Source organism: Rhamphochromis longiceps, linkage group LG14 (assembly GCF_057381845.1).
Source record: "Rhamphochromis longiceps isolate RC_006_pf linkage group LG14, R_longiceps_female_GT1.1, whole genome shotgun sequence".
In the NCBI taxonomy this organism is placed as follows: domain Eukaryota; kingdom Metazoa; phylum Chordata; class Actinopteri; order Cichliformes; family Cichlidae; genus Rhamphochromis; species Rhamphochromis longiceps.
Genome location: NC_140570.1, coordinates 35,651,787 through 35,664,938, shown reverse-complemented (window position 1 = coordinate 35,664,938; position 13,152 = coordinate 35,651,787). Strand labels below are relative to the sequence as shown.

At 41.1% G+C, this 13,152-nt stretch overlaps 1 protein-coding gene across 7 annotated transcripts in view; it reads right to left on the bottom strand.

Moving 5' to 3' along the window:
* ryr1b (ryanodine receptor 1b (skeletal)) overlaps positions 1 to 13,152 on the bottom strand; it is a 63,891-nt gene that overhangs the window by 31,117 nt on the left and 19,622 nt on the right. For all 7 annotated transcript variants that reach the window (XM_085429356.1, XM_085429358.1, XM_085429359.1 and 4 more), the window contains exons 13-41: positions 12,926 to 13,112; positions 12,604 to 12,739; positions 12,418 to 12,513; positions 11,929 to 12,047; positions 11,152 to 11,285; positions 10,581 to 10,822; positions 10,303 to 10,495; positions 9,476 to 9,692; positions 9,295 to 9,399; positions 8,961 to 9,064; positions 8,780 to 8,863; positions 8,531 to 8,690; positions 8,242 to 8,389; positions 7,925 to 8,130; positions 7,389 to 7,563; positions 7,050 to 7,258; positions 6,624 to 6,970; positions 6,210 to 6,345; positions 5,910 to 6,070; positions 3,978 to 4,140; positions 3,799 to 3,885; positions 3,231 to 3,457; positions 2,418 to 2,862; positions 1,771 to 2,334; positions 1,423 to 1,623; positions 972 to 1,080; positions 738 to 884; positions 344 to 617; positions 87 to 204 (exon numbers count right to left, since the gene is read on the bottom strand). In XM_085429356.1, coding sequence (XP_085285482.1) covers positions 87 to 204; positions 344 to 617; positions 738 to 884; positions 972 to 1,080; positions 1,423 to 1,623; positions 1,771 to 2,334; positions 2,418 to 2,862; positions 3,231 to 3,457; positions 3,799 to 3,885; positions 3,978 to 4,140; positions 5,910 to 6,070; positions 6,210 to 6,345; positions 6,624 to 6,970; positions 7,050 to 7,258; positions 7,389 to 7,563; positions 7,925 to 8,130; positions 8,242 to 8,389; positions 8,531 to 8,690; positions 8,780 to 8,863; positions 8,961 to 9,064; positions 9,295 to 9,399; positions 9,476 to 9,692; positions 10,303 to 10,495; positions 10,581 to 10,822; positions 11,152 to 11,285; positions 11,929 to 12,047; positions 12,418 to 12,513; positions 12,604 to 12,739; positions 12,926 to 13,112 — 5,494 coding nt within the window. The remainder of the gene's footprint in view (positions 1 to 86; positions 205 to 343; positions 618 to 737; positions 885 to 971; positions 1,081 to 1,422; positions 1,624 to 1,770; positions 2,335 to 2,417; positions 2,863 to 3,230; positions 3,458 to 3,798; positions 3,886 to 3,977; positions 4,141 to 5,909; positions 6,071 to 6,209; positions 6,346 to 6,623; positions 6,971 to 7,049; positions 7,259 to 7,388; positions 7,564 to 7,924; positions 8,131 to 8,241; positions 8,390 to 8,530; positions 8,691 to 8,779; positions 8,864 to 8,960; positions 9,065 to 9,294; positions 9,400 to 9,475; positions 9,693 to 10,302; positions 10,496 to 10,580; positions 10,823 to 11,151; positions 11,286 to 11,928; positions 12,048 to 12,417; positions 12,514 to 12,603; positions 12,740 to 12,925; positions 13,113 to 13,152) is intronic.

The following is a 13,152-nucleotide window of genomic DNA, read 5'->3' as shown; positions in this document are numbered from 1 at the left end:
TTTTTCTCAGATGCATAATGTCTGATGTGTGCTGTGTTATAAATTGCAGGCCTGGAAAGTGAAAGGCTTGAAGAAATCACAGTTACCTTCGAATCTCCTCCTCCACCTAACACGTTGACCATCACTTCCATCACAGTCTCATGCATACCCAGAGCTCTCATCAGATTGGGGTGTTGGTAGAACACCTTGTTATTCATGATATTTCTGAAAAAAAAAAACAGAAGCCATACATCAGTGTTACATTACTTAATAAAATAACATCACATGTTCTATTATTATAACTCAAAATGTAACAAACTAACTCTAAATTCCAAAGTATACACTATTTATCCCCCACACTAACCCAATGCTCTGGATCATAAGCCGCTCCTCTTCAGGACCCATCTGGACGATGAGCAGTGATCGGATCTGTCCCAAACACTCAAGTAGTTCCATGGTGTCCTGAACGGACACGGCATTGATGGCATATGCTTTGGGCAGTGCTCGGATCAGCTCGCCAAGACCGTCGTACAGTCGGTGTAGAAGGCTGAACATCAGTCGCACCAGCTCAGGGTTCTGAACAAAAGACTCCTGAGCCCAGTGGATCATGGTGTGGGAGATCAGCTCCTGAAGGGTGCCTGGGTGAAATGAAGGAAGAGCGTGTTATAAACTCAATTTAACTCTTACCCTAAAGCTAAAAAGAAAATGCAGATCGGGTCCTTCAACTGTTTCACAGGTAATCTAAGTGTTAATCTTACTGGGTTTTGCTTCTTCCTCCACCTCTGGCTTTTCCTCCTCCTCCTTCTTCTTACGGAGGCTTTTAACCTTGTCTACCAGACTAACAAGTCTGCCCCTCAGTGAAGTGTCCACCTCCTCCTCCTCTGGTTCCTCCTCAATATGTATACCTATGGTAAAAATGTGACAACAGCATTAAACACCCATAAACAGCTTTTCACACCTGAAGAAATTCATAATTACACAAAAATGCTCACCACAGTGAAGCAAGAGGTCATTGTGGAATTCTGCCAGTGTTTCCCGCACGTCCTCGGGAACTGGAGAATCTTCATCCTCCAAGTGTTTGAAGTTCGTTAGCATAAGAACCTTAACAGAGAGCACATTATAGCAGCTATATCAGGATATTTTGTGTGTCTTTTGCTATAAATATGGTTCGTTTTGTTGTCGTCTGAACAGCATATGGGAAACTTAACAGTTTATCATCAGATCTCAAGAACTAATAATTAAGTCATCAAGTACATGGTTTGTACTTAATCATTATAATTAATCTTTAAATCCTTAGATCTGATGATAAACTGTTAAGTTACACTGTTCTCAGTGTAAGTTTTTACTTTTCAAAGATGAATATCAACTAAGAAATACCATCTAAATTAATTCAAACCTGGAGCCTATGAGACATTTGTTTAGTGTGATAATATTAGTTATTACCTGGTCCTGTGGAGGCGAGCGGAACTCCCGGGTCTTGCGTGCAGTCTCAGCAGCTGACATGGTGAAGGCTCTCATTAGCTGGTTGTAACGGACACGTTGATTGCTCTTAACATCATGGACAAACTGGTCTGAGAATGCTACAATGGCTTCCACCCTGTGTCTCAGCTCGCAATCGCAGAAGTACTGCAGGAGTGTGCACATCTGAAAGAGCAAGGTGAGACAGGAACATAAGTTCTAATGCTAATAATTTAAAAAAACAAAACAATTTATGATATGAGATCCTCTGACACAATTATCCACATCAGTTGTGAAACTGTAAAGCAGTCATAGTTTAAACATCACAATGACCTGCAGTTTGACAGACTCTGGCAGCGTCATCTGTAGCAGTCCTTCCTCCAGACCCTCGTCTTCCTCCTGTGCTTCTGCTTCCACTGCCTCTGACTCCTTCTCTTCCTCTGCTTTCTCTCCATCTACCTTTCCTCTCTTAGCCTCTTCTTTGTCCTTTTCCTCCTCTTCTCCTTCTTCCTTGGGCTCAGCCTCTTCCTCCCCACCCTCTCGTTTCTCCAGCTCTTTTAGCTCCTCCTCTTCCTCATCCCCAACCCCTTCATCCTCAAGCTCGTCTTCGGCTGCTTCTTCCGATTCCTCCTCCTTCTTTTCCTCAATTTCTCCTTCAGCAGCTCCACCCTCTTCAGCTTCCTCCCCTTCCTTTCCACTGAAAACATTGGGATCGATCATCTTGAGAATGTGCTTGGTGTCATCATCATTGAAGATGCCCATAATAAGCAGTGTACTGATTAGCTTCAAGATTGGGACAAAGTGGAACTCTACACTGCCTCCTACTGGATCCCGCATGGCCTGGCTACCATCCAGCACAGCCTCTCGTAACATGTTAATCGCCTTTGTTTTCAGCTCCTACAGAAGCAAAATAACAAGTAAGTAAAGGCAGAAAACATTTAAGATTTTTGGTTTAATGCACCTTGTCTCCTGTTTCTTACCTGTAGAGGAAAGACAGGACTAATGGTGTACAAATCAGGGTCTGTGCCAACAAAGTTGATGGATGAGAAATGCAGCTTTGGCCGTAAGCAGGTAGTGAGACCAACACCAGGTAAGGAGTGGGCTTTTATTGCATCAGGATAGAGCTTGATGCTGAGGGTCTCTTCGGTCATGGGAACAATGAATTCCCTGTTGGTTCCCAAGCGTGCCCGTTTTGCTGATTCCAGATGAATGCTGATAAGCAGATCATAGAAGCCACTGCGAAGAGGTCCAGGTAGGTAGGTGTTCTCAATAGCATAGAAAAGCTGGGATTCATCCACATGACTGCATAATGCATGAGCCACTCGGTTGTTCCCAAGTGCGCACACAGCACAGTAGAGCATGAGTGTATGATAGTGGAACTTCATCAGATCCTGACGCTCTGACAGCTCCAGGATATCAATACATCTGTGGAAAAAAAAAGTCAACTTCATTGCATTGTATGCATTATATGATCATGACAAATCTTTTGTAATAACTATATGTTAATCGCTCTATATATTTACCTTCCCTTTCTTAAATCACACTCTCATGATAAAAAAAATGTATTTTTTGGTTTTCAGCTCTCTTAATGCGGAAAAAAGAAAATAGCTTCTTCCTCTGACATCTCTAAATACATCGGGTATAACAAGTAACTGACATTTGCAATGATAAAGTTAAAAGATGTAGGGATTGCTGATCTGCTGCTATCTCAATTATTTATAGCAGGAATGTCATAAATGCTATATGAAAACTCTAAACTTAAGAGTTTTCTGCATCGACATTCTGTTTCTGACCTGTTCTCCTCTGGGATGTGCAGTGCCATCATGATGAGAGGTTCAACACACTCCACCATCCAGCCTAACCGCTCATTTACTTTGCCCGTCTCTGGTTTGAGGAAGTGATTTGGCATACGACTCCAGATAACTGGAGTCAGCATCTGGACATCCAGCCTCGGGGGGCACTGAGGGACTGGATTGTTACGTTCACTGTGGAACATCGCAGCTGAGATAGGCATGATGTTCTGATATGAGAGATACAGTAGAGGTGAGCTTACTGTCATTTGAAGGAAAAAATAAATTCAACTAGATTTGAAAAATACAGAAATTCAGATGTGAAGGTACAGGTAAAAAAAATAGTGGTTCATTTTATTAAAAACACCAAACATCATCATTAATAAATGATGGACAACATCTGGTCCAATATTAAAAGAGATAAGTAGGAGAATTGCAATGCAAGATTGGACCGTGCTCCACTCCCAAAGACCACCAACGTGGGTCTGACTTACATTACCATACATTTCTAAATTGGTGACACTTTAAGAAAAGGCAGCTGCAAAAGAGAGTGAAAACCGTTCCATCTGACCTTGAGTTTGCCCAACTCTAGCTGCACCATGTTCTGACTGAACGGCTGAACGAAAACTGCAGGGAAGAGTTTGGTGTTCGGCTCCACCTGACAGAACATAGCGTTGTCACATAGCTCATCAGGATACATTTAAAGCAAAGAATAAAAAACACAGATAAATCTATTTGACTTTCCCTTACCTGGTAGAAAGTATTAATCTCCTTTCCATTTGCCGTAAAAGTCATTAGACCTGTTGCCAGATCAACAAGGCAGCCAATCACCATGTCCTCCTGGCTAAAGCGGGTCTGTTGATTGCTGACCAGGTCCCCTCCCCACACCATGTAACAATTACTGTGCTTCATGCTGCAAAGAATGAGCAAGAAACACGGCTGTAATGAAACTCACTCCAGTTAAACTCATCTGTCTCAATTGAAATACTGCAGCTGATCCAAATTCTTTACAGTAACTAACAAACCAAAAAAAAGAAGTAGATGTAAGCAAAATAGAACCCTAACTAACTTTGAATTGTATTTTCTTTATTTTATTTTCTGTCATACACTGTGAATATGAATAGAGCTTCAAATAATGAGTTCAGCATATGTAAAAGTAACCTGATGATTGTATTTTCTACAAAATATGAGTTTTTTAAGAATAAGAAATTGTCTGTGAAGGTTCTCAGTCATCCAGGTCATCGTAGTCAAAGGAGCTTGCAAAGAAAAGTGTCTGGACTTCTTTAAGTTGCTTGAAGACGTTTCACCTCTCATCCGTGAAGCTTCTTCAGTTCTAAGGTCAAATGGTGGAGAGTCCCAGATATAAACCTAGTGGGAGTTTCCCCCCACAGAGGGACAAAAGGACCCCCTGATGATCCTCTAATCGCCTGAGCCAAGGTGTGAAAATGGGTGTGGGTCCCAATCAGCCAGAGTTTCGGGTGAGTTCATTGTGAAACCTGGCCCCACCTTATCATGCGAATTCCTGAGGTCAGCTGGCCCAGGATGTGAGTGGGCGTTAAGGCGTCTGGGAAGGGATCTCAAAACTGGATTATAGATGGCAGAGAGTTGGTGTCGTAAACCACCGCCTCTGTTCAAAGATGGTCGCTCACAGTGGACATAGATGGCTTCTTTCACTCCTCTTTCAAACCATCTGTCCTCTCCGTCCAAAATGTGAACATTGGCATCCTCGAAAGAGTGTCCTTTATCCTTAAGATGCAGATGGACTGCTGAGTCTTGTCCTGTGGAGGTGGCTCTTCTATGTTGTGCCATGCGCTTGTGAAGTGGCTGTTTGGTTTCTCCAATGTAGAGGTCTGGGCATTCCTCGCTACACTGTACAGCATACACCACATTGTTAAGTCTGTGTTTTGGCGTTTTGTCTTTCGGGTGAACCAGTTTTTGTCTGAGCGTGTTGCTGGGTCTGAAATGCACCGGGATGTCATGCTTGGAGAAAACCCTCCTGAGTTTTTCTGATACACCGGCTACATAGGGGATGACAATGTTGTTGCGTCTGTCCTTCAGTTTCACACCTTGGCTCAGGCGATTAGAGGATCATCAGGGGGTCCTTTTGTCCCTCTGTGGGGGGAAACTCCCACTAGGTTTATATCTGGGACTCTCCACCATTTGACCTTAGAACTGAAGAAGCTTCTCGGATGAGAGGTGAAATGTCTTCAAGCAACTTAAAGAAGTCCAGACGCTTTTCTTTGCAAGCTCCTTTGAATAAGAAATTGACTTTTTGCAGCAGCCAGGCGAGGAAAAGTGGGCAATTAGCATGAGGGGGTCTTAAATAGACACGAGCTTAAACAGATAATGAACTGAGAGGCTGCATCTCAAAGTAAGTAAGATCCATAATTTTTTTTTCACTGTAAAGCATATAAAGCTGCTCTAATGAAGTCCCAGAACAAAAATATGGAGCTGGAAATAAGCTTGATTCATTTAGGTGCAATGCCAAATTAATATGAAGGCATATTTAATTTGTAATTTCTTTGTGTTGTTTGTCTTTACTTCCACAGCATTTAAATAAACAAATCTAGCCTAAATGTCATTAGATTAAGATTAAATAAATAATACATAAAAAATATATTTATAAGTTTTCCTCAATGATTGGCCAGCAATAATAAAAATTTATGCACGAAAAAAACTAACCTGTCATGTATGTTGCCTCTGTCATCTCCCACTGTGACAGTGACACTGCGGACCTTGGAGAGGTCAAAGTTTTGATCATACATGTGGTAATCAGGAGTGACCCAGCCAACCCAAACACCAGACGGCTCCTGCCCAGCAAAGATCCTCACAGAGTAGTAATACTAAAGACGGGGGAAAAAAGAAGAAATCATATTATTTTATTATCTACAGATTACATGAAAACTTAAAGCCATCATTCAAATTGACAAAATCTCAGGTAATAATATGTGTAACTGTAGCAAATAATAACGTGAATCTCACAGTGGTGGTATTTTGGATGATCTCAGGATCATCTCTGTCATCAGGGACCACGTCTTCCACCAAACGTGGCACCGTTGGAGGAGCAGGAGGAGGGGCAAGAGGTGTCATGGCTGCCTTCTTGGCTTTGGAGAAAAATCTGTTGTCCACGGAAGATAAATAACATTTGGAATTAGTGTTTTTTAAAGGCTTCTAACTGCTTTACAGTTCCAGTGGATTTCATTCTAAAAGAACAAGCCAAATATCACAACTTCAGTTATTGGTATGTAGCACAAATATTCGTAAAATCAAACAAAACAAATAAATATAATAAAACAGAAGGTGATTGAGATTGTTCTGTTTAATTTATATTAAACCAGCAACCATAACAGTCCAGAAGAGTTTCATTATTTTGCAGTGACAAACTGACAAACGTACCCTTTTTTCTTTCCCTTTTCTGACATTGTGTCCTTCTCATTTTCCACGGAGATCTCCTTAGGCACAGAGGGGTCCTTCTTGTCCTCTTCCTGCTCCTTGCGACTGGCAGACTTTTTCAAAACTTCAAACTCTGAGTCAGGTTCTACCACTGCGACTTCCTCCTCAGGTATAGTAAGGGCACGGGTGAGAGGGGTGGTACCTGCCGGGATCTTAAAGGTCTCATGGAACTGCACAGGCATGCTGAGTCTAAGGAACATCATATCAGTGTTGGCATTCTGCGACCCAAACGTCTTGTGCGTCAGCTTCAGACAGGGGGCGCTGTCCACGGTCCCGTCAACACGGGAGACCTAGGAGACAAAAATACAGAAATCACTCATTTTGAAGTTCTAACTTTATTAAACTTTACACATGTCTCTGAATAGTTACCTCAATATGGTTGTGATCAGCAGGCACAGGCCCAAACTGGGGCAAACTTTTACTGAACCACATGGTGATGTCTCGCTTCATATTGATGGCAAAAGGTTCAAATCCTTCCTGCAGGCCACAAATGGCAAAATAGCGCAGGCTGCTGACATCTTGACCAAGATTAATCCTTCCAACCTGAGATAGACCCAGGGTACACACTGGAATAAAACCTGATGGGTAGCATGAAAGGGAAGGAATTAGTTAATAGTTTTTTCAAGCTGCTGCTTATAATGCAAACTGGCACCAGTAACTTTTAGTTATTGGTGCTAATGCTGGTTCTATAAAAAAAACAGTTCTCACCATCCCCAATTTCAATATCTTTGAAAGCCATCTCTGAGCCTGAGTCACTGATCAACATTTCTCCATTGAGTGTGAACATGATGTTCATCTCAGTCAGGTCTATCATACAGCCAACGACATCACCAGACTGCCACTGGCGGCCAAATGGTTCATTGCCAATATGCCATCGCTGGGCCTGGAAGAGGTTACAACAAATAAAATATTACCTATTTCCACAAAAACAGAGACATCATTTCCACCAGCTACAGTGTGCTACAGTAACCTTTTTTAGCTACTGACTAATACATCTTGCCTCAGGTTTACGAAACCTCAACCTTCTCCTAGCTATACAAAAATAATAAAGACAGTGTGATATTTTCTATTCCTACAACTTAAAGAACTTCCCTCCTCAAAATTCAATATTTCTAATAGTTTGAGATCCACGTCACCCATTCAAAAAGATGTGAATGATTTAGAAAACATTTACACAATATAATTTTTTATAGACCAAGTTAACGAGTCTAAATTCGATTTTTAATGTTACCCTAGTGACTAACCTTATTGCCATTAAAGACGTAGGCCAATTCATCTGCTCCCAGTTCAGTGTCAGAGTGGACATTAGGACGTGCCCAGCCCACTCTCATCTCCCCTGTTGAGACTGCCTCAAACTCAAAGTACCACTTTCCTTGGGTGACAGCATACGACTTCTCTGCCCTGAAGATTCGCACCTTGTCCCCACGGGTGTTCTCAAGGCCATGGCCAGCTGCAGTGAAAGAGGGAAAACATGACAGATAAGAATAAGAAAGACAAAAAAGGTGGTGTAAAAAAGATACTGTGCATTTAATTAGCGAACACATGAGGAAAGATTACTTACTGCTCTCCTGATCTGGAGGCTCAATGTTGTAGCCATAGCCAATGAGTGTACGGACAGCGTTGTTAACGCTGTCTCGGTTGGTTTTCTTAGTTCTCTCATCCAGCAGGTTGTAAGGTACCAGACGAGGGTTACGCTTATTAACAATGTCCTGAAAAGTGTAAAAAATGCAGCTTTATATAGAAAAGAAAAAAATATACAATGCATGTGATTGTAAGTGATTGATTGTGTACTTTAAGACAGACAATCCACCAATAAATAAAAGATCCACTAAGGATTGGGAAATCATCACCTGGACAATGCTGTAGGTCCATCCTTGCCGTACTCGGTCCCTCGCCCAAACATTATGCCCATTTTCTGCCAGTTTTTCTACAAGCTGATTCTGGTTTGGTGTCAGCTTGACATGGCTGAGATCAAGCGGGGCAGGCTTGTATCCGTTGCTCATCACATAGCTAACAGAAAGATATGGTTACATTTAGATCTGCATAGTTAAAGTATAAAATTATGACGAAACAATAAGAAATATCTTTTGTTTTCATACGTCTTGGGAAGCTTGATTTTCTTTAGATTCTCCTCCGCTTTCTCATCACCCATACCAACATGGCAACCCAGTGCTAGGAGAGTCCTGCGGGATAATAAAGTAAAGACACAAGTTCACCAATAATGGGACATAAGCGTTTTCCTCTGACCTTTAAATCTCTCAAATCTAACCTGCTACTCACTTGAGCGTCTCAGCAGACATCTGCAGATTGTAGTTCTTCTCTGGGTCAGGCAGACTTTGGAAGTCCACCAGACAGGGGTGGAGTTTCTTGTTGTCATCCCTAAACTGGAGGGAAAAATCATAGTTTTTTTACCCACAGTTTATAAATGTGTGTAAATTTATATATGTATATGTTAGTTCATGCTTTTTTTTGCTTGTGTAAAGCATTTTGAAGCATTTCTAACAGTCATATTAACTTTTAACAGTTAAAAGCTCCAAACCACTTAAAGCTGATGTTGTCAAACCACTAATCTCGTATAGTTGCATCTGTTCTGCAGTGCTGACACCATACTCACAATCCCATAGGTCCAGCCCTGCTCAATACGAGTGATAGCCCAGAGTTCGTGAATATTCTCTGCCAGTTTTTCTCGGATACGTTCCAAGTGGGGTGGCAAGACAATCTATAAATTAAAGGAAAGTCAGAAAACGAAAAGAAACAAAGACATCGAATACTGATTTTAGCTGAGGGGATTTTACCTGAATTGTGTCCACAGGGCAGGGGGTGAAAGATGTGTGAGTGAGGGACAGAGTAGGACCCAGAAGATTGCGCACACCATTAAAGTCATGCTTGTACTCCTTGATATGTTCAATACGCATCCTCTCTCTAGGCAACAAAGCCTCGTAGCATGGCGCATAACCAGGCGGGGGCATGAATTTAAAGTCCCCATGGCGACCACCGAGGAGGAACCGAGCCCTAAGGAGACAAAAACCAAGTGAGTCCAAGTCTTTATCTATACGACAGAGGTTTATATACTACTAAACTCCTTTATGACAATGGTTCATTGATCTTTAGAAAACTCATAATACAGAAAAAAATGATTTTATTTCTGTGCCAGTTCCTGAGCCTGTTTCCCTTCTTGTACTCATCAGTCAATGATGCATAAGCCCCATCTCAGCACTCTAAAGATTTATTACAGACAAATCCTGTAAGAGCTTTTAAGTGACAGGACTCTGAAGATTTTAAAGCTATTATTTGGGAGATTAGACAATAATCTAAAGAAATAAAAGAAAAATAATAATTATTAAAAATATAAAACTGGAGAAATTCTGAAATATAATGCAATAATAATTCTTTTGTTACTTCCCCATTGTATATTATTACACCAATAGTCCAATAATTGAAATTAAATTACAATTTAAAAGGTGACAAACTCATGAAAAACCATTAAATTAGCTTCTGCTTGCATAATTGCATTGCATCAACATGTATCACATGAATTTACTGTTTATCAGTTACATTAATCAACAAAATACAAGTAAATAGTGAAACAGAGGATTACGCTTTATTTGTATGTTAAACTTACTTGACCCCAGCAGAAAAGCTAATAACAGGAAAGAAGAGGCCATCAACATTAAAGTTTTCAAACATTCCCTGAACTGGGTGGCCATTAATACGGAAGGAGATACTGGGCACACTGAGATCCAGACAGCAGCTTACAACATCATCGGCAGCCAGTGTATGTGCACTGGGCGAAGCCACCTGGCGGGCCACAGTACCTGAACAGTAGAGCAGGTAGTAAAGAGGTTGTATTGGTTACAAGAGATTGTAAATCTTCTTTTAAAGAATTTAAGGAAATCTTACCTGACCACAGATGCAGTCCATCAAAGCCATATGAGTAGAGGTCATCTCCCACACCATTACCACCCCAGCCTTCTCCTCCTCCAGGATAGGGGCTATAACCTTCAGTCAAAGCCCAGCCTACCCGCAGGTGACTCGCCTGTGCTGTCACAAAGGCTTCCACATGGTCTACCATCACCTCATAGTACCACTTCTTATACTGTGTTGACCCCTCACATGTACCCAAGAAGATGTTGGGCCTTACACTGAGTACAGAGGAGAAAGTACATTAGCATTAACTTTTATAGACAACAAGGGGAAATAACTAAAAACTAACAACGTGGAAATATTGCAAAACAATGTATATTTGGACACTTGTGCACCTTTAATTTCTGCAATATCCCAGAAACATTAGTGTTAATACTTGTGTCCTTTTATATTTATATTTATCTAATTGTATCTCTATTTCTACACTTCTTTTTATGCTATTCCTTTGTTGTCTGTTGTATTTATGCTGCTATGATAACTCAGTTTCCCTCTGGGATTAATGAAGTTTCCCTGATTCAGATTTTGAAAACAACAGTAGTTCAAGTACCTGGTGACATAGTTTACAATGCTGGTCTGTAGCAAGAGGTCACGACCTGGAAGTAGATTTTCAGTGATGAGGTTCTGGTTGGACCTCACAGCTACACCGTTACACACACAAAGAGAGCGCAAGACATCCAGCACCTAAAGGTAGAAGCATAAACACTTTTATTAACTTAATTATCACTGGATTATCCGCTGGTTAAGATTACTAAAAACAGAACAGCACGAACAAAAAGGATTTTTATGAGTCAGATTCATTCAGACATTTAGGACTGTCTTTACATTATGAGATAAACAGAAGAACTGCTGCCCATGACAGGAGAGAGACAGACACCAGCTAGCTACCACCAACAGGCAAAAATATATTTGCCTGGATTTTGTCTTTGCTTTCTCTTCTACTTTTTTTTCTTTACCAGTTTATAGATCTACTAACTGATGTGATGATGTGATAGCCCACCAATACCTCTTCCACAGGAGATACTGGTAAGAGGAGATAAACTAGTGTCTCCAAAGCACTTTAGCACTGATGTAAAATCAAGCAAACAGGCAGTCCTTCATGCACACACTAATTTCAAAAAGTGCACACTGAGAAAGGATGTCGTGTCTGTGTGTCTACAGACATGCATCTAAATCTTGCATATTTTGATTACATCTGCAAATCCTGACAAGAAACAACAGCAAAACAGATTTAACGTGTTAATGGGAAAATATTCAAATATGAGTGCATATCATATGGAGCTAATTTATTTTCCCTTTCAGTTCCTGGCAGTGAAATATAGCCTACCTTATGGTTCCTTCCATGTTTGTCCAAGAGAGAGATGATGGATTTGATGTGGTTCTCCTGGATGATGTTCAGAACCTCGGGGCTTTCAATTAAGACACAGTACAGCACCTCAAGAATACCTAAAAACAAGGAAAAGGGTTCACATACTGGTAATATTTAAATAATATACAGTCTTCAGGCCAGCTGCTGGCTGGCAGAGATAAATAAAGCAACTTGATGCAACTGTTGTTGTGAATTTTTAACCAACTCCTGATCTAGACTGGATGTACTGAATGTAAGGAGACTTGTGTATTTCAGTTATATTGTACTGTATCGAAGGTGTTATTAATCTGAGGATTTTCTAAGTGGAAATAACAAACAACACCCTAGGGCTTAATGCATTAAGCTGTGCCAATTATAAACAGTAGATCCTGCCAAGCCAATTAGTCGAAACACTTGTAATTTGTGGGTGGTGGATGTATGACTGAATGAGTAAGGTGCATTTCAAACCTGAGGAGGCCTCCAGACGGTCCAGCTTGCTGACCAACCAGTCGAGATTGTCACAGAACAATGCACAATTTGATCGGTTACCCCTGATCAGAGAAGCTGTGCAGTGGAGACACAGAGACAAATCATTTTTTCTTTATTCAGCAGAGACCACATGTAATTTGCGGTTTGTGTTTTCAGAGGTCGTACCCAGCAGCTCATAAAGGAGGTTGACAATCTCCTTCCAGGACTCAGCAGCCTCCTCTCCCGCAAATTCAGAAAAGTGGGCAGCAGTGTTGTATACGTTCAGGCGGTCAATGCACTCCAGCACAATGGTTATCATTCCCTGGGGTTGAAAACAAAAACAAAAACATCAGGATTCATAATAATAACCTGAGAGTTTAGGTCACGTTCACATCCATTTAAACTTATTTTGAATAAAAAATAATATTCCCCTTTATTCTGAATATAACACTGAAATTATTTCTTGCACTCATAGAGCAAGAGGTTTGGATGGCAGCATGCTGATTACCTCCTCCTGGAAGAGGTTCTGCCGGTTGCGGAGAGAGCGGAGCTTGGTCTGTTTCTCTTCGTGTTCCAGTTCCTCCTCAGGTGGGCGAAAGTAGAAGATGAGATCCTGAAGAGAGAGGATGACCGACTCCAGAGGAAGTGATCCTGTCCCTGGTGACTTGTTCTTCCCACTGAGGGAGTCCAATCCACTGAAAGAACAAATAAAATTTAATAATAGGTTTATATGAC